Source organism: Sus scrofa, chromosome 1, assembly GCF_054392235.1.
Source record: "Sus scrofa isolate SSC_HxYL_T2T_F1_AM1 chromosome 1, Sscrofa_HxYL_maternal_Yorkshire_Landrace_v2.0, whole genome shotgun sequence".
NCBI lineage: Eukaryota > Metazoa > Chordata > Mammalia > Artiodactyla > Suidae > Sus > Sus scrofa.
Window position 1 is genome coordinate 177,377,308 of NC_139383.1, and position 26,700 is coordinate 177,404,007.

At 49.9% G+C, this 26,700-nt stretch overlaps 1 protein-coding gene across 12 annotated transcripts in view; it reads left to right on the top strand.

The window, feature by feature from the left end:
* CORO2B (coronin 2B) overlaps positions 1-26,700 on the top strand; it is a 143,382-nt gene that overhangs the window by 96,449 nt on the left and 20,233 nt on the right. For all 12 annotated transcript variants that reach the window (XM_084979341.1, XM_084979345.1, XM_003121757.6 and 9 more), the window contains one exon: positions 18,386-18,502. In XM_084979341.1, the coding sequence (XP_084835467.1) occupies positions 18,386-18,502 (117 nt within the window). The remainder of the gene's footprint in view (positions 1-18,385; positions 18,503-26,700) is intronic.

The window sequence follows — 26,700 nt, forward strand, 5'->3', positions numbered from 1 at the left end:
ACAGAGACAAGAGTTTGGGGTGAAGGAGAAGGAGATTGCTTTATTGCTTTGTCAGACAAAGGGGGCCACAGCAGGCTAATGCCTTAATGACTGTGCCCCCCTTGGAAGAGACTGGGAGGTGGTTTTATAGTTTGAGAGTGAAAAATAATGCCCAGAAAAGGATCAGGGTAGATGCAGCCTTTCAGAGCTGTTTTTCAAAGCTGGTGATCCTTCTTTCAGGAATGAAGAATGCTTCATTAACATTTTACCATTTGTTGGGGGGTTTAGTGCTGCAGAAGAACTCAAGATATTGTTAACCATATTCCTTGAGGAGAAACTTGGACCCTGTCCCAAGGCTGCACTCCTGTTTCTTGATTGCTCCCCCCTGGTGTCTGCATCCCCTCCCTGCCTGGATTAGCAATTGTTTGAACCTGCCCTTTTGAACTGGGAGTTGGGGTGTGTGTGTGTGTGGAAGGGGGAAGGTCATGAAACTTGGAGCTTATTCCCTAAAAGCAAGAAAGGAAGGACACAGAAAGACTTGTGTGCCCAGGAGCCCCACGGGGCCCTGCTCCGTTATAGTTATCCCTCGTCTATATTTCCTAACTTTCCTTTATTTTTTTCACTACTTTTTTTTTCTTTTTTTAATTGAGGGGGGGGGGGCCTCTGAAATGTCAGGGGTTGGAGCTCACACTGGATTTAAGAAATTTCCCACATCAAGTTCACTCCTTGTTGGCTGTAGACCTACATGTTGGCGAACGTCTCACCCACGTGGCTTAGCTGTTCTGTACCTCCGTTTCTTATGTCAAAATCAAAGATGCCTTTTCTGCCTCCCTCACAACAAGTGGAAACTGTGTCTGTATTAGTGTCTACTGGTGCATGACAAGTTACCTCAAAACTTGGCTAGGTAGTTCTGGTTCAGGATCTCTCAGGAAGTTGCAGTTCAGTTGTCAGCTGGGGCTGCAGTTATCTGAAGGCTCGATTGGGGGAACTTAGATTTCCTAGCTCACTCGCATGGCTGTTGGTCCGAGGACTTTTACTTCCTTGTCACCCAGGCCTCTCTATAGGCCAAGTGTCCTCCCTCATGGCAGCTGGCCTCCTCTGAGTGGTGATCCAAGAGAGGAAGAGGGCCCAGGGAAGAAAATCACAAGCTTTTATAGCTGTCACTGCCTTTTTTTAGCATCATACACTGACCCTGGTACAATGTGGGAGGGGACCAGGAGGTGGTGGATTTCAGGGGCCATCTTGGAGGCTGTCCTCACCACATCCCAGGGTTAAAGTGTTTTAAAGGAACACATTGCAGGGGGCAGGGGTGGGGGGAGCTGTGCATCAATTTTCAAAATTCTGATTATGCCCAGCTTTTTTTGGAAAACCCTGGAGAGTATGATGGGAGGCCCATAGGGGTAGTGAACAGGAACAAAAAGTCCCTATTAGACTAGTTCACTGAGTGCCACTTGGGGACTAGTTCACTGAGTGCCACTTGGGGAAAACACACCAAAAATAATAGCCATTATTCCTGAGGATAGTGCAGCAACTTGGTAACTCCGAGTTGGGGTGTGTGTGTGTGTGTGTGTGTGTGTGTGTGTGTGTGTGTACTTTGGGGGTGTTTTCAAATATAATTTTTGAAATAAAAAAAAGATATCTAAGGATAGTGAGCTCATCTGACTCTCAAAAGAAACCACAAGTGGTGCTGTGGCTGAGCTTTGGAAGTGAAAAGAAAAGGCACCATGAGAACCAGGAGGAATCCTGGTCCAGGATGGAGAGGCCTTGGGAGAGATGGCAAGGGAATGAGAAAAATCCAGGCATTCCAGGTTATGAGGTAGGGATCTGGCACCCATGAACCTGCCCTCCCCCCTCCCCGCCCAAGTGGCCACGTGTTATGGAATGCCAGGTAGAATGGTGAGAGCCAAGGGTATGAGCTTGGTGATACTCAAGCAGCCCCCACACATGGCAGTTGGGTCACATGCACTTGGTGGAAGGTGTCAGGGGTGGCCTGGGCTGAAGATGAGCTCAGATGTGTGTGCAGCAGCCAGGACAACCCATATCCCAAGGAAAGGGTCTAAGAACAGGCTGTAGCTTGGAGGGCGGTAAAGCAGTGCCTGGGACACACCATGAGTGCTGAAAACCCAAGCTAAAAGTGGGGATGCAGAGAGTCTGCTCTCTGGTCCTTCAGCAGTAACTGGGGACGTTAGTGAAAGGGATGTCACTTGCAGTGGCAGAATTGGAAGGAGCCTTAGATTTATCAGGACCTGTCCCAACATCTCATAGATAAGAAACAATGACCCAGAGAAAGAAAGTGTCTTGCCAAAAGTCACACAGCACTGCAGGTGGCCAACTAGGAACGGCAATCCAACTCCCAGGGGCTGGCAGATGAAGAAGTGGTTGATTTTTTTCTCGTAGCCCAGGAGCAGAGCCAGGTGCTCATAGCGGGAACTACAAGAAGGCAGGTTTTCATCTCAATATAAAGAAGAATCTTCTAGTGAATATAGCACAGTAGGAAGCTACAGTTGACTGGGAGCATTCAGGGCAGGAGTGGGTCTCAGGAGCCAGAGCCCTTAAGAAGAGCCGGTGTGCTAAATTTCCTCCCTTACAGACTAGAATTGGGATACCACTGAGAGCAGCGCAGCCATCGCCCTCTGCTGGTGAAATAGTGGTAGCACAGCTTCTCCTGCCTGGTCACTATGCTATCTCTCTGGCTCAGGGAAGCTTTCCAGATAGGGAAGCAACCTCTTGGGGTGTGAGAGTTCCCTGCTGGGAGCTTCGGAAAAGTGAAGGAGGGATAGCCCTTGCACATATGTACCAGAAAGGCAGGCAAGGTCAGCAGGATTCCCCACCATTGTCTGTAGCATGGAGTGAAGCTAGCAACCCACCCTCAGCTCATTGATGTGTGCCCTGTGTCTTCTCGGGGTGACCTTACTGTCCTCTTCCTGTGAGCAGGGCCTCCAGAACCAACAGGGCTGGGACTGGGGGCTGAGCTGTGTGTCTGGAAACCTGGGTGTGACCCTGGGCATATATCATCTACTTACTTACTGGGTGACCTTGAGCCAGTGGCCTTCCCTCCCTGGTCCTCACTGATCATGGGTGGAGGGACAGGACTCTGACTGCCAAAGAGAGGCTCATGGATAGGGGTTCCTCTGTGGGACATAGCATAAACAACACCAAACTCAGTGGTGCCCAATGACCTCATAAGGCAAGGTTTGAGGTTAAGAGTTTGCACTGACCACAGCCACCTTATTCTTTCTCCCCCCCACCTCCATCCTTTCCACCAGTGCCCTCATGCTCTTTCCCCACAGTTCTTCCTCTAGGAAAGTTCCCAAAGCTCATTCAGAATGAATGACCAATAACATCTCCCACCACTATGTACCCTCCTCAGTAGTATCTGTATGTTAAGAGAAGCAAGGTATAGACCCAAAGGAATGGATCCCTAATAGTAGAATTTCAGATCTGAGTCAACTGGAGAATCAGAGATCTTTTTATAAGGTAGCAAGATTTTACAGTCAAGAAAGAAAGAGGAGCCCCCCACCCCTTTTGTGCCGGTCAGACTACAGGCTGGAAGTACAGTATTGTTCTCAGCTCCACAAGCCATACTTTAATTGGGAAATAGAGCAGAAGGTAATCTGAAGAAGGCAGCCATGATGGCAAAAATACTTCTAATCCAGCACGAATTGGAGTATTTGTATCCCCTCTTCAGTGTGGTCTGAGGTTCCCCTTCCAGCCTCTGCCTTTTGCTTTGCTGTCAGTTCTTTGCAAGGATTTCACAGTAACTGAAGGGAAACAAGCTTGTGTTAATCCCCCTTTTTGACAGAGTTCTGCTTCTGCTTAGACCTCCAGATCTGTCCCTTCCTGTATGTCTCATCTTCCCAGGGAAAGCATAAGCTTCTGAGGGAAGGAACAACATCTTCTAGACACAGGAGGAGTGCCTGGTGTCTGGAAAGAACTGGGAATTTGGGGGAAGGGGGTATAATCTGAGGCTGTAGTTTCAGCTCTGGCACATTTTAGCTGAATGATCTGGAGCAAGTCAGTTAACCTTTCCAAGGCTCAGTTCTTTCATCTCTAAAATTACAGAAATAAGGAGTTCCCATCATGGCTCAGTGGTAAGGACCCCAACTAGTATCCATAAGGACGTAGATTCGAACCCTGGACTCACTCAGTGGGTTAAGGATCTGGCCTTGCCGTGAGCTGTGGTGTAGATCACAGATATGGCCCTGATCCTGTGTTGTTGTGGCTGTGGTGTAGGCTGGCCCCTAGCCTGGGAACTTCCTTATGCCACATGTGCAGCCCTAAAAAGACAAAAAATAAAATAAAATAAGGGAAATAACACCTCCCCTGGTAAGATGAGACTCAAGATGTTTGAAATAATAAAACCAAGGTCATTAATAGAATAATACACATACACGTATACTCAGCACCTGTAAGACAGCCCTTCCTTCTTAGGCAAGTCATCTGTGAAATGGAGATAATAATAGGTTAATACATCTTTAAAGTGCTTAGGGGAGTTCCCTGGTGGCTCAGTGCATTAAGGATCTGGTGTTGTTACTGCTGTGGCTCGGGTTCAATCCCAGGCCTGAGAACTCCCGCATGCTGTGGCCAAAAAAAAAAATAATAAAGTGCTTAGAAAGCACAAATAGATGATAGGTGTTCAGTAAATGTTAGCCATTCTTACATCACCTGGAAAGAGGATTCGTTCATTCATCCAATTTTTGCTGAACCCCTACTATATGCCAGGCAGTGTTGGAAGCACTAGGGATCCAATAGAGAACAAAACAGACACATTTCTGGCCTTTGTAGAACATACATTCTAGTGGGGGAGACAGACAAGTAAATCTTAGAGTGTAATAGAAGGTAATTAATGCTAGGAGAGAAATAAATTAGGGAAGGTGACAGAGGTGTGGGAGGATGAAGGGTAGTTACAACTTTAAATAGGATGGCCAGGGAATCTGACTGGCTCAACACTTGAATTAGATATTCATCACGGTCCAGTCAGCTCTATGTAACTGTATGGCGAAGGTGGGAGAGGGGGTAAATGAGGGAATCTGATTAGCTCAGTTTGAATTAGATGTTCATTCTGATCCAGTCAGGTGTGTATGTGTGCGTGTGCGTGTGCGTGTGTGTGTGTGTGTGTGTGTGTTGGGGATAGTTAACATGGCATTGCATTGCAGCATCAGCGAAGGCCATATTTAGGGAGTCATTGTGAGCTGTGTAGACCCTGAGTTCAAGGGAAACCTCTTTTTCCTCCTGGCCGGCCTTGGCTCTCAACTAGCTGAAGGTCATTGTTTTCAACTATAAGGACTGAGGTGACAGAGGGTGACCACCTCTACCCACTTCTCCTGATCCTTGCTACTGCTCCTTGGCTGGGTGGCCAGGTCCCTTCTACTGTCATGTCAAGAACAGGTCCTGATCCTCTGGCTCAGCTGGCCACAGGGTCTCTGTGCAATGGCAGGAAGACATGAGGCTGGATGGGGCTGGGGGCCTCCTCCCCTTCCCAAGCAGAGATCAGCCTTTGGGAAAACCCCTGCCTCCTGGAGCCCAGCGAGACGCAAAGACTTGGCTAAGGAGGCAGATCTGGCCCTTCTGTAATTGAAAAGAGCTCCTCCCCTTTGCATCCCAAGTGCCACTGTCCTTTCCCAGCTAAGGCCTAACATACACTCAGCATCCCCAGGAGAGTTGCTCAGCACCCATGCTGCTGGCTACTAGCGTGTCCTGCAACCTGGGTGGGTTAGAGCTCCACCCTACCCAGTCCGGGGACACCACCAAGCAGGGCATGGCCTAGGGCTCCATGGCACAGAGTGTGGGCTATGGGGGACGAGGAAGCCCCAATTTCTATGCCCAAGTCCTTGGCCTTCATAGCTACATCTCTCAGTGCTCAATGCAGGCCAGGCCTGTTCCAGTAGGGTAGCCCCAGGTCACTGGAAAGATAATGGATCAGGCTAGAGGCCAGGTGGCAGGCATGCCAGGGGATGCCTTCCCCTCCCTGCTCCTCTGTCAGCCCAGCTCTGCTTGACGCTAGGAGCAAAACCCAGCTCTGGCTCTCTGGTGGGTGAGGGGGGGTGTGGGTCTTCCTGGAAGTGTCACCTGCTTCTCACTCATGCCTTCATTAGTACATAATGATTGGTAGAATCTACTTTGTGCTTGGCTCCGTGCTGGATTGGGATACAGCCATGAGAAAAAGACAGAATGTGGACCTGGCATTCAAAGGCGGGATTTCATCTCTAGGTGGCCAGAACCAAACCCAGGGAGGGTCCTTGTCTGTATCTGATGAGCATAGGTGTGAAGGTTCAACTTACAACCATAGACCATCAGAGCTGGAAGGGCCCTGATGTTTCAGTTCTGTTCACCAGACACTTCTGGGCGTGTGTGCAGGGGCCATGCTGGATCTGGGATACCAAGATGGGTTGGACGCACCCAGCCCTGGGGCGCTCACTGTCAAGTGGGGCTCACAGAGCCATGAGCACAGTGCAGGGGAAGATGTGGTTCTGGGGGGCAGGTGCTGTGCAGAGCACAGGGATGGAGGGGGAACTTGAATTCTCACTTTGCAGATGATAATGATAATTTTTATTGGGCGCTTATTTGGTGCCATGTGCTGTGCCAAGTGAGCTTACGTTCATTGTCTCATGAGGAAACTGAAGGCCAGGGAGGAGGAGCTTGCCCAGTCACTCATCAGTGTGAGCAGAGCCAAAACTAGACCCTGGTGCCTCAGAGCTTGGAGCCCTGCAATAGGTTTCTTCTCCCTCCAGCCTAGCCCCAGCCTCCGCAGAATTGGTGAGGAGAACGCTTGGGAGAGGGAGGAGCCACTAAGATTTGGGCTGTTCACTTTCCATTTGAAGGGAATTTTCAAGGAGGTTGAGATCCCAGGGCCAGTGTTGCAGAGGTGGTGCCGTCCTTTCTCTGGCTTTATAGTTGTCCTTGATGGAGCAAGGCTGAGGGTCTGAGCCAGAGGTCCCCTGCCCTTCCCATGCGTTTCACAGCTTCTATGGGGCAGGGGCAACCCAGGGCTGAGCCTTGGTGGTGTCTAAGCAAAACAAGATGGCGGGCATTGGGCCCATGCAAGTCTGTACGCTCTTGACCAATGGTGGGTTCCCTCCATAGATAATCCCAAAGAGGCAAGGCAGAGGAATGGCCAAGCTCAGGGGAGTGTGGATGGTGCCTTGCGATCCACTTCTGCTGCTCACAAAAGCAGTGTCTGTGCAACTGGCACCACCCTGGTTGGGGAATCATTTGCTCTTGAATATAGACTTGACACTGTGTGGCCAGAGGGCATAAGAAGCATGTCTTATGCATCTTAGGCTTCACTTGTGTCCCCACTCTGCTGAGAATCCTCCACGATTTTCTCATTGGAGATGAAGGCCCTGATCATCTCCGGGGGAAGGCAGCCAGCAACCATGAAACAAAGCAAACAACACAAGGCAGTGCTAAATTAAGAAGCAGGGGGGCATCATGGTTAAGACCAGGGCACTTGAGAAAGCCAGTCACCATGTGAATGGGATCCCCTTGAGTTGTGCAGTACACAACTTATGCAACTGTATAGGGAATCTGATCAGGTCCACAGTTTATGGCATCATTAATATATTCAACAAAAACTTACGGAGAGCCTACCATCAGTCAGGCACAATTCCTGATGCTGGGGTTATAGCAGAGGGCTAGACCAAGAACCACCCCTCATGTAGTTTATATTCTTAATCAAAAGTCACACAGATTGAGGCTTGAGTCCTGGCCCCTCACTGTGTAATACATTTTCGCCAAGCTCCAGTTTCCTCATCTGTAAAATGGATACAGGGTATGTACTTCATACGGTTATTGTGGTAAATAATTGAAATAACACTTGGTTTCAGTCCTGACATGTAGAAGCCCTTAGGGAATGATCTCCAGTATTATCACAGACGGTAGATTATGGGGGAAAGGCTGGTGAAAGCTAAGGTTATGAGAAGTCATAAGATGTGGAGAAGTCAGATGAGACGTCTTAGCAGGAGCAGGAGTCAGGGTGGCTCTGGAAGGCTGGTTAAGGCTCACAGAGACCTAGAGGACCAGGCCCTTCTAAGGGTGAGTATCATGAGGAAGATGGGGAAGGGAAATGAGGCTGCTGTGGCCCAGTGAGGAGCACCCTGGTTTGGGGGCCGTGTTTTCCCAATTCAAAGAGGATCTGGCATGATCTGGCAAAGAGGTCTGTGTTTCTTCTAAACAGGAGGAGTAGTCTGAGAAAAAATGGGGTCATCAAAATATGGGGATTTAGGAAGATTTCAGTATTTTATTAGGACCTGAGACACAACATTTAAAATTGAGAAGTATGACCCCAGTAGAGTTGAGCAAACTGGCTGGTAAGTTTGGGGGAGGCTGGGGAAGAGTGTCAGGGATGGGGGCTCCAAGGCCAAGCAGATAAGCCGGATCTGATGAGGTAGGGACAAGGGCGCTGACTCAGTCAGGGTTCCTGGTTGCTCCCAACAGAAGTCGCCCTTGGCCTTCCTGAGCAGAAGGGGATTTGGGCCCCTCACAGATTCAAGGGACTGAGTGGGGGGAGAACCAGACGTGGAACACAGATGAGCCTTAGGCCACAGGAGTCGGCCTGAGGGCCCAGAGGAAGTTAAATCCATCCGTGGCCATCCTGGGTGGGAGGCTCTGATTGGCCAAGCCTGGTCACATGTCCCTCCTTGGTCCCCAGAGGACCCTTGGTGGGAGGAACCTCATTTCAGCTCTCGTGATGGAAGGCGAAGTACTGCATCCCAGCATTAGAGCAACAACGCGAGAGCCTCCCGAAGCAGGAAGGGAGCTTGGATGTCCAACTGCCAGATTCCTACAAATGGCTACAGCCGTGGAAGATTCTGGAGGAGCTGCACAACGAAAGTGATCATTATAGGATGCTGAACTCACCCTGAGGTTCGGGAAGAGGCAAGCACCCAGGAGAGAGTGCCCTGGGGGGATGCGTGGGGACCTGGGCCTGGAGAGGAAGGGGCAACTGTAAAGGCACTTGTGGGGATTCACTTATCCGAGGCCCCTGGGAATCTGCTCTGACAGCAGAGAGGCTAGCGAACAGCTGTCGGAGCTCGAGGGGGTCACGTGGCCCAGGCGGGCTGTTCAGACGTCATTTCATTTCCCGCTCTGATCGCCAAGGACCAAGGAGTGCCGCCCTCAGGAGTGACGCAGTGATCGTTTAGCAGTGTCTGCTGTCGAGCCCAAAGCCTGAGGGGTGGCAGGTGTACCCCCTGTTTGTTCTATCTGTCCATCCAGAATGTCTCTGCTTTTCAGAGGGAGAGACTTAAGACAAAGATTCTTGTCCCAGGCCACCCAGCCAGTGAGCAGCAGGGCTGAGATGAGCCTGGAATTCTTTACTGCTCTCTTCCTCCCCCAGGAGGCCCATTCCCACCCCCTCCCCCAGCACACACACATACATAACACACACCAGGGATTTCAACTGGAAAAACCAGAAAACCCTTTCCAGCTTGAAAAACACAAATATAGAAGACAGTGGAAAAAAATCAAAACAGGAAGCCATGAATTTGGGAGGCTTCCTGAGGTCTCGCCGTGGACTTCTCTATGAATGGGTTACTGACTTCAGAGCATCACAACCTATGTTACACCCTCTGCCCTTTGGAAAGCTCAGCTCCAAATCTAGGATTTCACAAGGTCAAAAGAGCAGGATCCAGAATTATCTCCTGGCATGGAGAAGGTAGAGAGATTTGTCTGTTCCTCGGATGGTATTTTCTGGGTGCCGAGGATAGACGTACACAAGAAGGGAAGGGAATCTGGGCTAAGGGAACAGCATGAGCAAAGACCCAGAGGCAGGGAACATTGACGATCATTCGCTCAGCTTGAGTTCTTGCTATGAGCTGGGCACTGAATGAGGCCCTGAAGCTGCCTTGGCCAAGGTCACTGTCCTCATGGTGCTTACAGCCTGGTGGCAGGGACAAACCAGGAGCCAAAGGTCCTCAGGTGGCGAGAGCATTGAGGTGGGGGGGTTGTGTATAGTCAGGTGTGGGTGGGCGATTGTGTCAGAACAGGGTCAGGCTGGGGCTACAGCAGCTCTGATGTCTCGTAAGGAGTTTGGCTTTTAAAGTCAAGGTGGTAGGGAGCCATTGAAAATTTGAGAGTGGAGGCGTTATTACAGCAGAACCATACTCTAGAAAAATTAGGCAACAGTGTGTAGGATGGATTGGAGAGCAGTGAGAGCAGACACAAGAGGCACGGGGACAAACCAGTGGACCCACTTCAGAAATCCCACAGCACAGTCTGTGAGCTCTAGCGTGACTAAAGCCCTCCACCCAGCATTTCCTAGCTGACTGCCCAGGAATCTGAACAGCCAGGAAGGTCTACCTCTGGGCCAAAAGGCTTTTTCAAAAAGGCTCCTGTGAACATGCACGTAGATGAGCCACAAGAAGTGGACCCCCAGGGTTCTCCTGAGAAGGCTTTCGTTTATTATGTATATTATTTCAGATTCATGGGCGAAGCCAGCAGGGCCCTGAAGTGTGGGGACATGAGACCAGTGAGTTCTGGTGGGGAGGGAAGGAGGGTGTGCAGTCAGGGGCCTGGGCGGAAGTGGCAGGGAGAGGAGCTTGTATGGGGGTATGTGTATAAATGTGTGAGCCTTTTGCAAGTGTGTGTAGGTGTGCTGGGGACAGTTCCCTGGCAGATTGGGCACACCCTGCGATGGGGCACCTACGCTTTGGATGAAGGGCACACAATGTTTAGGAACATGAAGCCCCCTCTCTCCCATGCTGAGAAAGCCACAGTGGTACCCAGAGCTCTGAACCTGCACAGACCCCTAGTGACACTGCCAGGTGGGGAGAGTCACCCCTTCCCCGGGCAGGAATAATTAGATAATGTACCTGGAAGTACTTTGTAAAGTGCCAGGAACTGTGAGCTGGGGGCGAGGCCACCTTCAGAGCCAAGAGGCTTGGACACACGGAGCCTGACTTTACCCAGGGCTTTGCAGAGGACCACAGTGCCCATTTTATAACATAGTGACTCTCTCATTGACTGTCAACACCCATCCAGAGCAGAGTGAGCAGAGAAGACCACAGGCAGCTTCCTTGGATGGTCTGGGGTGTGTTAGGCAGCAGGTGGAGGAGGGAGTATGATGACGGGAGAGGGGAAATCCCTAAACATGTTTCCACCGCTTGTGGTTCCACCGTTAGATCCCCCATCTCCTGGGTCAGCAGTTATCATTGCCCTGGGGCCTCCTTTAAACTGCACATCACCTGATGTGACTGTTTAGCTTCCTATTTGCTTCATCTGAGCCTGCACTGAATGTGCAATACTATTCTTTGATTTCTCACCCCACCCTGGCACCCCCATGGAGGAACGCTGACAGTCTCTGCCCTAGAGTAATGCAGGTGCTTCCTGGAGGCCCCAGCAGAAGATGGAGCCTCTAGGGTGTGGCTCCAAAACTTTGCTGCCCAATGGAATCACTTGGAAATCTTTAAAAGACACTGATGCCTGGATACCCCCCTCCCGGACACTGTGATTAAGTTGATATGGGGTACAACCTGGGCATGGGAATTTTTTAAACATCCCTGGTGATTCTAAAATGAACGTAAAGTTTGGGAACCACTAAGAGGAGGGGAGAGACGGAGTGGGGAAGGAGGGTCTTCAAAAGCAAGTGTAACAGTCTTTGCAGTGGAGTTGCCAGCCTGTCCCTTCTGAGAACCTCAGGAGAGATTCTGAGATCCTACTTAAGATGTATATTTTTCCCCCAATGTATCAAGTGTCTCACCTGCATTGTGACATAGGAGGCAGCATAGCCAGAGGGCACTGAGTGCAAATTGCAGCTTCTCACAGCCCAGATGCATCCCCTTGAGCAAGTCTCAGTCCCACAGCTCAGTTTTCTCATCCTTAAAATGGACTATTGCTGGAGGGTGGTAAGGATTGAATAAAACTTTACAAAACTTTGTTGTAAGATTGAAGTAAAATAATGAATGTGTGTAAATTGTTGAGCACAAGGCACTTGCCAAATGGTCTGTTATTACCATCATCTTTTTCATTGTTGTCATCAGTAGCACTGTCCTGTGACCTTCTGTCCTGGTATGCCAGAAGCAAGGCTCTCTGGTTGCAGGTGTACCTGGCTTCATATAGTATAAAAGGTGGCCATGAAGAAGCAAAAAGGGCATTAGTCCAGGGTCTAGGAATCTGGGAAACCCAGAGAGGCCAAAGCCCATGTTCAAGGTTATTCATTGGCTAGTGATGTGAACTGGCACTGGGCCGAAAAACCCTACCTCCTGTTCAGAGTCTGTGCTTTCTGCCTCACTTAAGCTGATAGCCCAGGTAAGAAAACATTTTGCTTCTGTGTACAAAATTCAACTTTACTGTAGTGGGAGAGTCTAGGAGGCTGAAACTGCAATGCAGGTTGTTTTGAAAATATCTCGTCCTCAGTTAGTTCACTGGGTTCACATAAAGCCTGGACTGAGGCCCAGGGTATCTGCCACTCCCCTGGCAGCCTGCTGGGTGAGCCACACCCGCCAGCATCTCCAGGGAAAGGCTGGGCCAGCCTGCACACACGCCACACACACACACCACACATTCTCTCTCTCTCTCTCACACACACACACACACATAAACCTATTTTCAGTTAGTTATGTAAGTTTATTCAATTTCAAGGATATTATTTTCCTCTGACCTATGGTAACAAGGGAGTAAAGAAGCCTTTATGAACAAACATATCTGTGTTCCACAAAAGCTTTTGAGGCATATAAACCTGGGTGGCATCAGTCTGCATCTCATTTCTTTAAGACCTTTCTGACCAAACTGGAGAGGAATAGTTTTCAGCCAAAACTGTAGTGGTCACGTCCCACCGGGGGTAACAAAAACAAAAACAGAACAAAACAAAAAGTTTTGTTTTGTGTGTTTTAAATAGCATCTGTAATTTTAATAGAAATTGTAAATATTCATTGTGGAAAAATTAGAATCCACTAAGAGCCAACAAGCAAGAGATTGCCACCCTTAACCCTTTGATGTATTTTTCTGACAGACTGTGTATTTTTTTAACAGCTAGGGATCATTTTATGTTTATAACTTTATTCTTTTTTTATTATTATTATTTTGGTTTGTTTGTTAGGGCTGCACCCGTGGCATATGGAGGTTCCAAGGCTAGGGGTCAAGTCGGAGCTGCCAGCCCACATGACAGCCACAGCAACGCAGGATCTGAGCTGTGTTTGCAACCTACACCACAGCTCATGGCAATGCCAGATCCTTGACCTGCTGAGTGAGGCCAGGGATCGAACCCACAACCTCTTGCTTCCTAGTCAGATTCGTTTCTGCTGCGCCTCTACAGGAACTCCTATAACTTTATTCTGATGTTCTCACTTACCATTAGAGCTTGGACAATTCCAATGTCATTAAATAAATACTTTTTTAAAATATGATTTTTATTGACCTCATAGTCTTGCATTATATTGGTGTCCTAGAATTCTTTTTGGCAGTGCCCTATGGCTGAGCATTTAATATTGGTCCCTATTATAAATAACATAGCAGTGAGTGTATTAGTATCCTTCCCTGTTCATTTCTTTGGGATAAATTCCCAAAGTGGAGTTATTGGCCAAAGGCTACGAACCTTTCAGAAGTCTCTGAGACCCTGTCAAATCGATCTGCAGGCAAGTTGCCCTGCTTCATGCTCCCCTGCACCTTATAGAGAACCTGAGTCTCAGCCCCTCTCAGCTCTCTTTTGGTGTGTTTTTGAGATGCAGCACTGGGCTCCTCTTTGAGAAGGTTCAGGTACAGCAGCCGCCATCCAACTTTTTGACCTTGGAGATCTGACCCAGCAAAGGGGGTTCGATTTGTCCTGTGAGGCCTCCAGGATAAGGCCAACCCTGACAGCTCAAAGATCTCCTTGATGCTTATTGATGCCCTGTAACAGGCGTCCCCACCCCACCCCCTGCAGCAGGGTGTCCGCCCTAGCTCTGTTGAGGCTGAGGCGCTCTTTGAGGTTCGAAAGCCAGGTGGCGCGTTAGACCCCAGACCCACTGTGAGCCAACCAGCTCAGCAGTGATGCTGAAGTTGTGAAACAGAGGAAAACCTTGACTCCACTCTTTAGAAGCTCTCTACCCATCTGTTTTCTCAGGTGTAAGGTGGGGTTGTCATGAGGATTAAATTTGGTTATATCTGTAAATCAATATAAACGTGATTATGTTAATATATGGGTGTGATCACAAGTATGAGAAGGCAGTATTGGGTTTGGTCACTAGTCGCACCCCCAGCCAGAAATTGGAACAGAAAAAAGAGGCACTTGAGGGGTTGGGGGGAAGATTTGTTCACAGTTATTAAAAATTCAGAAAAAATATAGAACAAGCTTCCTTTAGAACACCTGGTGTATGGGTTTTATTTGTTTGTTCTTTCCTTGTTGTGTCTATCAAAGTCATGATTGTGCAGAGTTCATGAAGCCTAATAGCACTGCAAGGCCTACAGCACTACAGGGGTGTGCCGGGGTCTGCTTGTACCAGCTCGTGAGAGCCTATTGTTACATTTTTAGGTGTTGTGCAAGGCAGTTTTTAAGCATGACCATTATTATTATTATTTTTGTTTTGGTCTTTTTGTCTTTTTTTAGGGCCGCACCTGCGGCATATGGAAGTTCCCAGGCTGAGGGTCCAATCGGACCCCTACACCACAGCCACAGCAACACGGTATCCAAGCCGCGTCTGCGACCTACACCACAGTTTAACGGCAATGCCGGATCCTTAACCCACTGAGCAAGGCCAGGGATCGAACCCCCATCCTCATGAATGCTAGTCAGGTTCACTAACTGCTGCGCCACAACGGGAACTCCAGTACGACCATTATTAAACATTAAATTACACAACTTTTGATTCCATGAGTTACGTTAAAAACAGGTACTAAATATTAAAAGCCTAATTATTTTACTACTATATGTGTTCGTGAGGTAATTACATCTATTCTGTCTGTATGGTAGAAATGTAATACAATGGTGTGCTACTGTGAATATCTTTAAACTCTTCTTTCGGTGATATCACCTTGGTAGCTTGAAATTAGCCCTGGTGGGAATGTTTACACCACTGAAATGGGCAGACGCACCAAACCAGGGCCTTCTTTCCCCTGGAAAACCAGTTGTTAAACATTTACCAGCATCCCAGGGCTTGTACCCCTGATCCCTAGCCTGCTTTGCCACACTTCTTGTTTCCTATTCCCTAAAGGTAGCTGCATTCATTGCTTTTAGCTGTTTCTTTTTGCACTTCTCCCCATATTTCTTAATTACATGCTTTCACTGCTATGCCTTGATTTTTTAAATCTTAGACACTGTCAACTGACTTCCTATTATGGAAGATGAGAATCTGGCTCTCTGCCAGCTCAATCTCCCCTCTTAACTGTACCCACACACTTTTCCTACCTCTGCCTTCCCAGTATATTATAGCACTATTCATGTTTAAATAAATACTCCGGATGTACATTATTATCACGATATAAGTATGGTATGTAAATCATCAGCACTATGACTGCATTAGCTTTCTTTTTTTCTCTTTTTTCCTTTATTTTCTTTTTAGGGCCACGCCTGCGGCATATGGAAGTTCCCAGGTTAGGGGCCTGATGAGAGCCAGCCTATGCCACAACCACTGCAGTGCCAGATTTGAGCCGTGTCTGTGACCCACACTGCACCTCTCAGCAACGCTGGATCCTTAACCCACTGAGTGGGGCCAGGGATCGAACCTGCATCTTCATGGTTACTAGTTGGGTTCATTACCATTGAGCCACAATGGGAACTCCAGCATTAATTTTCTTATACAGTTTTTTTCCTGGAGTTAATATTGCATTGTCTAATTTGCTTGATCTCTCTATAAAACTGTGGTTCTCAAACTTTTCTTCTGAGCAGTGAAATTTGTCTTTCAACCAAAATTTTATGTGGAACCTGCTATGTAAAATGGGAAAATCAGATCTGCCAGGTTGAAAGGAGGTCCTCTCCCCTCGGGGGCGCTGCATATAGTCAAGCAGGTTGTGCACTGCATAACTCTAGGTATCACCATGCACATGAACAACAATATGTTTTGGTCCTGAAAATCATCATTACCCACCCCTTTGGGGAAGGCATCCATTGTGTAAAGAGAGTTCCACCCAGCAGTATACATTACATCAGGGGCCTGACCTCTTCTTATTCTGAATACATTCCAGTGATGAGGCTTCACTTGTCCCTCCAGGGCATCACCTACAGGCTGCTGGCCAGAAGTGACTGCTAGCTGATGACCACCTATTGATTGATTCAGTGCCCCTCAGATTTGCCTGGATGTCAAAAGCTTTATGCAGATGGCCTTTCTCAGGGACCACTCCAGGGCAGCCTTTGGGATCAGATGTAAGGAGGGGCTGTGTCAGAGAGTAAGTGAACTGTGCAAGCAGATACAGGGCCTATCTCCTGTGGATGACAGAGCTGGAGGAGGGGAGCTGGCCAACAGTGAGCCATAGGGTTCGGAAAGCTCAACTTTGATGGTCACCCTTGTGTGGGAATCCTAGCTTTGCTTTCAGCTGGGTAGCCTTGGGAAAGTACCTTAACCTCTCTGGGCCTTAGTTTCCTCACGCCTAATTCCCTGGGATTTATCAGAGTTAAAGAAGCTTGTACCTGTGCAACCCTAATAAATCCCAAGGCCACATGTGGCTCAGTCTCTGCTCGAAGTCTCATTTAAAGAAACATAGTCTAACAACCTAAAAGTAATTGAAAAAAAAATTCCAGTTTAAACTGCTTCCCTCATTCAATGGGAAAGGGGATCCCACTCCTAACTGAGAGCCGTCTTCTCCAAATCCTTTCCCCCCATCTTTAATTTCCCCCAATGTACAGTGTCAGTGTACTGAGGTCTGAGTGTGACCTCCAAGACCCCTTTCCTCTCTTTCTCTGCCTCATTCCTCACCCTCTATAACTCTGCCATTTCCTCTAGGTCTGTTTTTTCTCTACCCATCTTGCAACTGCTGAGTTACAAAAAAACAAACGATCTGGAGATAAGCTGATAGACATGCAGGCAAGGAGTGGGTGGGCAAGAGGTTATGGCAGGATGCACACTCTGAAGTAACTCTTGCCCCATCACACTGGTGAAGTATAAGTCATATCTAGCAGGTGCTTGGCAGAAACTGGTTGTCTTTCTCCTTATTGAGGAACATAAAAGGAGGGTGAGGTTTGACATGAGTAAGGTGCCTCTGATCACCTAACTACTATTAGCAGATGGGTAGTGACTGGGAAAACCCTCCATATTTCCTCCACACCTGAAAAAGCCAATATTAAAAAGACCTGGGGATGGAGACAATAGCTTCTATCTGCCGTTTCCCCTCCCTTCCCTGCTGCCTTTATCACCATTAAGCCTGGAACTCCCCCGGCCCCCCCAACCCCTTGTTCCATCTTTGGTGGACTCCATCCCCTTGCAGGATGTCTTCTAGGTCATTTACTGTGCACCTACTGTGTGCCAAGCTTGTAAAGAGCTAGATATTCAAAGACAAGGAAGACACAAGCCTGTCCTCAGTGGCTCACAGACAAATAGAAACAAACTACAGTTCTGCCAGCTGGTGCCTATAATAGAGGGAAGCACAGAGGAGGCATTCTTAACCCATTGAGGAATCAGGGAAGACTTCTTAGAGAAGGTGTCATCCAACCTGTGTGATAAAAACTGTCACATATTGAGCACCCATTCTGATGATAATCTCCGCACTAAGCACTCTGCTAAGCATGTTAGCTCGTTTAATTCTCACAGCAATACTAAGAGGAAGGCGTTGCCATCCTCATTTTAGAAATGAGGAAATCAAGGCTCAGAAAAGTTCATTGACTTTCCCAAGGCCACAGAGCTAGAAAGTGGCAGAGCTGTGATTCAAACACAGGCCCGTGTGACTCCAAACACTACGCTTTCAACCGCAGGGCACCGGGTACAGGTGTTTAAGTTGTGCACCGCACAAGCATGCTGCTCCTGGGAATGGCACCTTTCATATCCCAGGCAGAATAACTTCTATGAGCGCGTATGGGTGGCCCTGGCGATTCAGGCCTCTCCACTGATTCCCGGAGCAGCAGGAAAGAGCCTCCTCTTGCTCCAAACCTAGCTGTGTCACCGCCTCTTAGAGGCAGTGAGGAGCAGACACATGGCCCAGTAACTGCCAGGGTCGCTGCTCACCAGGCTTTTTGGTCCTTCAGGTGGAGAGTTTCATCTTCACTTTAAACTTTTTTTTTTTTTTTTTTTTTTTTTTTTTTTAAAGGAAGGGGCATCTTTCTCTAAATTACACAAATGTGTTGTGTGGACCAGTGCAGTCCTACCCACCATCATTCAGCTTTGAGAGGATGCAGCTGCTGAGCAATACGGCCCGGTAGGATGCAGGGACCCAAAGACGAAAAGACATTATTGGGCCCTCAAGGACTTTCCAGTCCAGTTTAGAAGCCCAGGGTACAGGTTTTTCTTTCAGGTCATCCCAGGACCATCAAACTAACCCCCCTGTCTCTCTCTTTCTCTCTTGGCAGACGGGCAGGATTGAACCCAACTACCCCAAAGTCTGCGGTCACCAGGGCAACGTGCTGGACATCAAGTGGAACCCCTTTATCGACAACATCATTGCCTCATGCTCGGAGGACACGTCGGTGAGCAGGACGGTTGCTTCCTGGGGAGGGTGGGCGCATGGGAGCTCCTCCCAGCTTCCATCTGGAGGTCTTCCTCTCTAAATTCCCCCCTCCTCTTTCTTTGCCCTCTTCTGTCCTCTTTGTCATCCCTCTAGCCAACCCCTCAACCCTGGATGGGGAGGTGGAAGAGGACGGGGCTGGGGGGGAGCAAATCATGGACTGTTTGGCAGGTCTTATGCCTTTAGCGTGATTTCACTGAAAGGTGTCGACTTTGTCAGTGTGAATCAGAACAACAAGATTCAGTGTGTGATTCAGCACTGGTCTGTGGTCTCAAAAGGAACATAGACAGGAGGAAGGGGGAAAGGAAGGGAAGGGATGAGCCGTGAGGAAAAGAGGCCCTGTTCCTCCAGGCTGGGCAAGTGTACCATCTGGTTTTGTCCTCTGTGAGCCGTGGTTTTAGGGAAGGACACTGGGCTGAGGGTTGTTGTGACTTGTCCAAGGACCCACCGTGGTGGCCCAGAATTTGAAAGCCATGTGTCCCACCCCTGACTGGGGAGAGAGAAGAAATAGGAGACAGAAAATGAGGAGAAGGGAGCAGGCAGGAGATGGAGGGAAGGGGAAGAGAGGACAGGTGGGGAGATGAAGTGGAGGGAAGAAAGCAGGCGGAGACTTCAGGGAGGGGAGATGAAGAACCCAGGAAGAGGAAAATGTGAAGCTGCTGTCGGGCCACCTTGTCCCCAGGCTCTCCTGATTTTCACAGGTGGAGGCAGGGCCAGCTGTTGACAGTAGCCTCCACGTTTCTGGAGAGGGGTCCCTGCTCTTTTCCTCAGTCGCCCGTAAGTAATGTTAAAACACCAGCCTGGAAGCAAGAAGGGATTTCAGAACCTCAGCCAAGCTGGTGAGGAGGAGCTGCCCCAGTCCCCGGTGTTCCCAGGTGAAGGAAGATCATCCTTCCAGTTAGGCCACAGGCATCTCTAGCGCCACTGGCATAGCCTGGGCACAGGTCCTAGACTCCCAGAGTCCTGGACTTAGAAGGAACTTTGGAGCTCATGTCTCCTGTCTTTCCAGACTGCCTGTGAGCTCCTGAGAGCAGAGGCCATGGCCTTTTTGGTTCTGCATCTCAAGCATCCAACACAGAGCCTAGTACCTAATAAATGCTTTGTAGTTATTCAGTGGGATGGATGGATGCCTGGATGTATGGATAGAGAGTTAAATGCTTGGATGGCTAGATTAGTTGGATAGATGAAGGAATTTTTGGATGGATGACTACATGGATGGATGGATAGATGACTGAATGGATGGATAATGAATGGAAGGGAAGAAGATGAAGGTGAATGGATAGATGGATGAATGGAAAGATAAATGAATGCTTGCGTGGATGAATATAGCCCAGCTAATGAATTATCCAAAGAAAGAGAGAGCTTCACAATTAATAGTCTCCACTGGTTAACAAATTGCAGGGTGGGGAAGAGGTCCGCTGGTGCAGTACCTAGTAGAAAGGGGTGGTAGAAGGGGCTAAGAGAGTGGAATGGACTTGACCAGCTCCTGAAGGTCAGAGCCCTGAGTCAACCCAAGAGGGTTCCTGAGAGCAGCAGCAGCAAGAGCAGGGCCCATGTGAGGGCAAGAGCTTGTGCTGGGCACGGTTCATTAGGTTTGGTTACTTTCTTCAGCCAAATGGTGACAGTGGCCAATGGTTAGAGCACAGACAGGCTAGAGGATGGGCATCAAGACAGGTGAGGAAGCCCAGATGGGAATAAGGACATGGGTTGCTTTCTGGGCTGGGAAGGAGGCAGCTGGAGTCGGTGAGAACCAGAGAGCTCGATGGTCAGTGCAGATGAGGACTGGGCTCAGTGGGAACAAGGGCGTGGAGGTGCTGCCCATCCTTCTCTCCTGGGTTCAGGGGGCCCAGGAAGGAGCCTGTGCCACAGCCCACTCCATCCCTGCCTGTGCTGAGGTGTTGAGCCACTATCACTAGGCATTGGGGAGAGGACACCCCTGAAACTCTGGGGCTGCTTTACACTGAGCTCCTCCACCCACTCTGGGCTGGATACGACACTACCAGTTAGCTCTCATTGCCACCCTATGTGACAGGCACTGCCACCCCAAGCTGAGGGCTGGGGACACATCACGGAACTGGGGAGCAGAGGAGGGCTGCTGGCCCCACAGCCCGAGCTCCTTCTGCTCTGTGCAGTCTCACGATGATATCAATCTATGGAGAGCCCATGACAGCAGCCTCAGATCCCTCCATTGTCTCGTATCTTTCCAGGGGAGCCTGCTGGAAGAGAAGGGCAGCATCCAGCTTGCTCTGGGTGGACAGGTTAGGCCGGGCTCTCAGAGTGGCTGGCTGCTCTGGCTCCACCTCAGGGGGGAAAACTTCTTCCTGAATCAGGGCGAGGGTGGAAGGGGTGGAGAGGTCACTGGGCCTCATGGCCCTGCCCGATTCTAGCTCAGCCCGTCATTTCACCTATGTCAGGTGCCACGTGCTCCAGGACCCCAGCTGATAAACCAGACAGCCATGTTCTGTGCTCAAGGAAAGCACAAGGCCCAGCTCTGGCCACACGAGCCAAACAGCTGTCCCCAGTTTAAGGCACACTGGACCACAGTGTGCCCACCCCGGATGCTGGGCTTCCAAGACAGTGTGATTGTGGACTCTGGTGGACCTGGAATTGAGTTTCAGTTTCACCATGTACTAGCTGGATGACCCAAGAGTGTGTTATGTACCCTCTCTGAGCCTCAGTGTTGCTCCTCTCTATACAGCACTTATAATGGTGCAGCCCTTTGGCAGTTGCTATGCTGATGAGAGGAGGTCTGTGCCCAGCACTATGCCTCCTGGTCTCAACGCAGAGTGAGGTAGCTGCATCCGCATTAGGTCAAACAGAGGCCCATGTGCCCAGGGAGGAGAGAAGGATTCCTTTTGGCTGAGGTGCAGGCAGAGTAGCGAGGGTCAGAAGGCTGGATGGACCTTGGTGAAGCAGGACTTTGACAGCAGAGAAAAGGTTTGAGGAGGCCCAGGAAGAGGGCATAGGCAAAGGCCCTGAGGGAGGATGTCTTAGTGTACTTGGGCTGCTGTAACAAAGTACCACAGTCAGGGTGGCTTTTGAACAACAGAAATGTAGGGCTCCTGGTTCTGGAGGCTGGAAGTCTGAGATCAGTGGACACCATTGAGGTGAGAGCCCTCTTCTCATTGTGTCCTCACATGACAGGAAAAGGCTATGGAGCCCTAATTCACAGGGCTCCACCCTCATGATCCATCATCCCCTGACGGCCCCACCTCCTAATATCATCCCCTTGGGGATTAGGATTTTAACGTAGGAATTCGGGGGCAACAGGAACTTTCAGACCGTGATGGCAGAGTTCACATGGCGTGTTTGGAAGACGGATGTCATCTGGTGTGGTTGGAGCCCTGGGATGGTGGCCAGGAAGGAGGCTGCAAAGGGAGGTTAGGAGTAAAAGGAGAAGGCTTGGGATGCTGGGGTGAGGCGCCAAACATTGAAATGAGACTTGTGCTTCTCAAGCCATCTGAACATAAGCCAGAACACCACAGAGTCAGTATGGAGACATGACATGGTCCAGGGTTCAGGGAAGAGGAGCAGCTGGATCTAGGGGTCCCAGGGACTTTGCGGAGAGGGTGGAGCTCAGGCTGGCCAGGCACGTGCTGGAATGTGGCTCAGCAGAGAGAAGGGGAGCTCCCAGGGGAGGGGTGTGGCTTGTGTGTGTGGAAGGGGGTGGGTGTAAAGAGAAAGGACATCAGGCTTGGTGGCACAGGATGGGCTGGCCCGGGGCTGCTGATCCAGAGGGCAGGGGATTAAGTCCCCAGACCAGAGAGGAACGAAGCTCTTGCTCTGGCTGCCAGTCCAGTTGCCCAGAAGTGGCAGCCCAGAGCCCGCACTTTGCCCCTCAGGTCTCTGCCCCTCCTCAGCCTCTGAGCTAAGCCTCTTGGCATTGGAGTCAACAGCCCCCCGCCCCAAGGCTGGAGTCAAGTCCTTCCTGGCGAAGGGCACACTGAGGGCCCAGGGGAAGCCCCTGCCCAAGGTCCCACAGGGAGTCACGTCCCAGACAGGGCTGGAAACCAGGTCTCCTGGCTCCCAGCCAGCGTTCTGAGCACCTCATCTACAGCCCTAGTTCCCAGTGAGGAAACCAAGGCTCAGAGTCGCAAAGGACTGGCAGTTCAGCTCCATCAAATACTCGGTGCTTCCATCTGTGTGTGCTCTCCATGCAAAGCCCTGGCGGGCACCAAGGGCACACAGAGCGGGACATCCTCGGCCAGGTCCAGGAGGGGTGGGCTGTAAAGGCAGAGGAGCCAGCAGCCTCCAGGGAGGGGTGAGGAGACCACTCATGCTGCCAGGGCTGCTCTGACCTTCCCGCCTCAATTGAAGCCCCCTCCAGGAGCAGGCCTCCCTCAACCAGCTCCAGACCAAACAGTCAGCTTATTGAATATCAGACATGACATCCAGAGCCAAGGTTCAGAGGTCAGTCGGCACGCCGGCTCTGTGCCAGGCACTGTGCGGCACACGGGCTGGGGAGGGAACTACCGAGAGGGGCCCCAGAGAGATATGCTGTTCAGGGCAGGCCTGACCCATGTCTCCTGCGGGCCTTGTACACCCACTGCCACTCCTCCGCCGCCCTCTGCTTGTCTCACAACGTTCAGAGGACACTGAAGGGATCTAGCCAGCCTCCCCCGCCCCCCACCCCAGCTCTTTTCCCTTCTCCCCCTTCCCTTGAAAAATCTCCAGCGAAGTCCATCCCCCACATCCCTCAGGATGGGCCTCCCCTCCCCCACAGGGTGAGGCGGTCCTCAGGAGTCTAACCCCACCCTTCCAGGGATCCAGGGAACATACATACCCCAGCCCTTTCCCAAGGGGCTTCCGTCCTGAGGGAGGGGTGGGGGCTGTAACTCTCCCTGGCATCTGGAAGAATCCAGTTCTTTCCGCTGCTGGGTGATGTCACCTATTGTTGAAGGGCTGTGCTTTTTATAGCTTCTGCCGCAGCTAGGGAGGGCGGCTGGCAGGCGGCAGGGAAGGGCGCTATGGGTTTCCAAGCCTCATGCTCCCAGCCCCTCTCCAGCAGCCACAGAGAGAGGCTCTGACATCTCAAGGACAGGAGGGAGTGATCCCAGGAGAGGGGAGGGAGGCAGGCCCCTCTCCCCGTGGGCTCATCTCCGCACCTTTCCTTTGCCTTCTCTTCCTCTGCTCCTCCGTCCAGCGGCTGCCCTCACCCCCCAGGAGAGGGGATGCTCCTTCCTGAGGAGCTGGGGATGGGCTGGGACAGGATGTCAGCCCTGCTGGAAGCAGCCGGAAGCCACCCACCACCCCTCCTACACACACACACACACACACACACACACACACACACAAGCTTGAGAACCAATAACCTCTTGGAGCTGGAAGGAAGCAACACACTTCTTTGAGAGATGGAAGGACAGCAGCACCGAGAGGTCTCACCAAGGACCTGGCAGCTGCGGAGCCACCACCATGTGGAGGTGTGGCTCACTCATCAGGCAGCCGGGCTCTGGAGGCCATAAGCCCAGGATCTGGCTCTGCCAGTTCCCTGATCTGTGATCTTGAAACCCACTTCTTTACCTCTCTGGGCATAGGTTGCCCTGCTGTAAAATGGGGACCATATCATGAGAATGAAATGAATATACTGTTTCTTGGCTACTAAGACCTCCATAACCAAGAGTTTAGATAATTTGCCCCAGTGAGGGCTGGCCAGAGGGCTGGGAGGGAGAGACCCAGAGCTCTTTCCACTATGTCTCTTTGCTCCTTGAGGCCCCAAATAGGCCTTCCACCCCTGGTTTCCAAAAAAAGACTAAGCTGAAGTTCCTGTTGTGGTGCAGCAAAAACGAATCCGACTAGCATCCATGAGGATGTGGTTTCAATCCCTGATCTCACTCAGTGGGTGAAGGATCCAGCATTGCTGTGAGCTGTGGCACAGGCTGGCAGCTGCAGCTCCAATTCAACCCCCAGCCTGGGAACTTCCATGTGCCACGAGTGTGGTCTTAAAAAGCAACAACAACCACAAAGACTAAAGACTAAGCTGAATGCTGAGCCTCAAAAGCCAAGAAAGAAATCCCACCTGGTTCCCCTTCCACATCAGGACTAGAAGGGTGACTTGCCATCTCTCCCTCTTGCCACCAGCCAGAGCAAGGGGTAGCCTGCTTCCTTACAGGCGAGTCGTTGTTGAACCTGCTGATGGTAAGAAGGTTTCTGGGCTTTTCAGCTTCTTCCATTGGCTCATTCATTTAACAAGTACGTCTAAGGTGCCTAGTGTGTGCCAGGCACTATTCCTCACCCTAAAGATAGGACAGTGAAATTAAAGACCCCACCCCTGTATGGAGAAGCTGACCATCCAATGGGAGGTCTGCCAGGTTGTTTGTGCCCCAAATAGGGTGATTTTTAGATACTTGGGACCAGGGAGTGGCAAGTCTTTTCTGGAATAGATGAGCATGAAGGAAATGCCCTTTCCAGGTTGTCAGATTCCATCCAGGGGAGAAAGAAGGGATTGGGCTGGGGCAGGGGTGCAGAAGAGAGAAACAGGGCAGTTAGCCTGATTCAAATCCCGAGTTTGAATTCCACCTCCTCCATTCTTAGCTATGCAACCTAGGCACATTTCCTAACCTCTCTGTGCTTCATTTCCTTACCTGTGTAATGATAGTTGTCAATATTAATAATAATAGGTGGCACATATCCTTTCATGTGTCCAGCCTCACGTTTACTATTTCATTTAATTCTCTATCAACCACCTCAGCAGTAGATGCTCAATTGTGCTTCCTTTTGGGCCTCTCTCACCTCCCTCTCTTTTGAGGTTTTTTTTGTTTTTTGTTTTTATTTTTGTTTGTTTGTTTGTTTTTAGGGCTGCACCCATGGCATATGGAGGTTCCCAGGCCAGGGGTTGAATCAGAGCTACAGCTGCTGGCCTACACCACAGCCACAGCAACACCAGATCCGAGCCGCATCTGCCACCCACACCGAAGCTTATAGCAATGCCAGATTCTTAACCCTTGAGCGAGGCCAGGGATTGAACCCACATCCTCATGGATACTACTCTGTTTCTTTACTCGCTGAGCCACAAGGGGAACTCCTCTTTTGAGTGATTTGTTCCCCATGTTGGGGAACAATTGGGTAATCAGAAGATATCAACACTAAGGTAGACTCTGAGGGTCTACCTCTTGTTTAAGTGAGTGGCAATAAACTCAGTTTCTAGCAGTGAACAGAATAATTTGGCAAGAAATGAGGAGGTGGGTGTTCCAAGACTCTCTGGACAAGACTTTTCTTCTCACTGCAGGAGACATGAGAGTTGCTCTGATCTCAGCTCCAGGCCATGTATCTATGGAGTGATTGGATGGAAAGCCTAGGCCAGTGACTGTGGAACATAGTACAGCTAAATTCGATGCTCTCAGAGGGCACAAACTATATCTTCTACCTGCCTTTCCTTCCTTACAGTACTCCAAACAGAGCTGTTGAGTTGTTTTTAAGTAAATAATGAGTTGGAATCCATATCTTCTCCCAGGTACTTAGGACCACTGTGAACTCCAGCTCTTCCATAAATGGAGATAAGAACTGTCTGCGTAGCTATATGACAAGCAGTTCCCCTGACCAGAGTGTTTTTTCCCTCAGCAGTAGTATTGTCAGAGCGGCTGAGCAGGCCCTTGCGAGGCCCTGACCCTAAGTCACTAGCAGCCACCATCCTCAGTGTAATAGAAAGCAGAGAGACCCAGCCACATAATCACATAATGATTTTACTTTTTTTTTTTAAGGCTGCGCCTGTGGCACAGGGAGGTTCCCAGGCTAGGAGTTGAATCAGAGCTGCAACTGCCGGCCTACACCACAGCCACAGCCACAGCCACGCCAGATCCTAGCTGCATCTGTGACCTACAGCTCACGGCAACACTGGATCCTTAACACACGGAGCGAGGCCAGGGCTGGAACCTGCATCCTCATGGATCCTAGTTGGGTTCATTAACTGCTGAGCCACGAAGGGAACTCCCACATATTGATTTTGAACAGGGAATTTATTTGCATTTCATAAAATGGAGACAGACTTCATACCATATTCATTGACAACACAGGGGGACAACAAAGCACATGTGAAAAATAGAAATCACATCTCTATGTGACCGGGTTACTTTGCTGTCCAATAGAAATCAACTGTAATTTAAAAAATAAGAGAAATCACATCTAAAATTTGACCTATAGAAAACTTGTATATAATGCTTTATT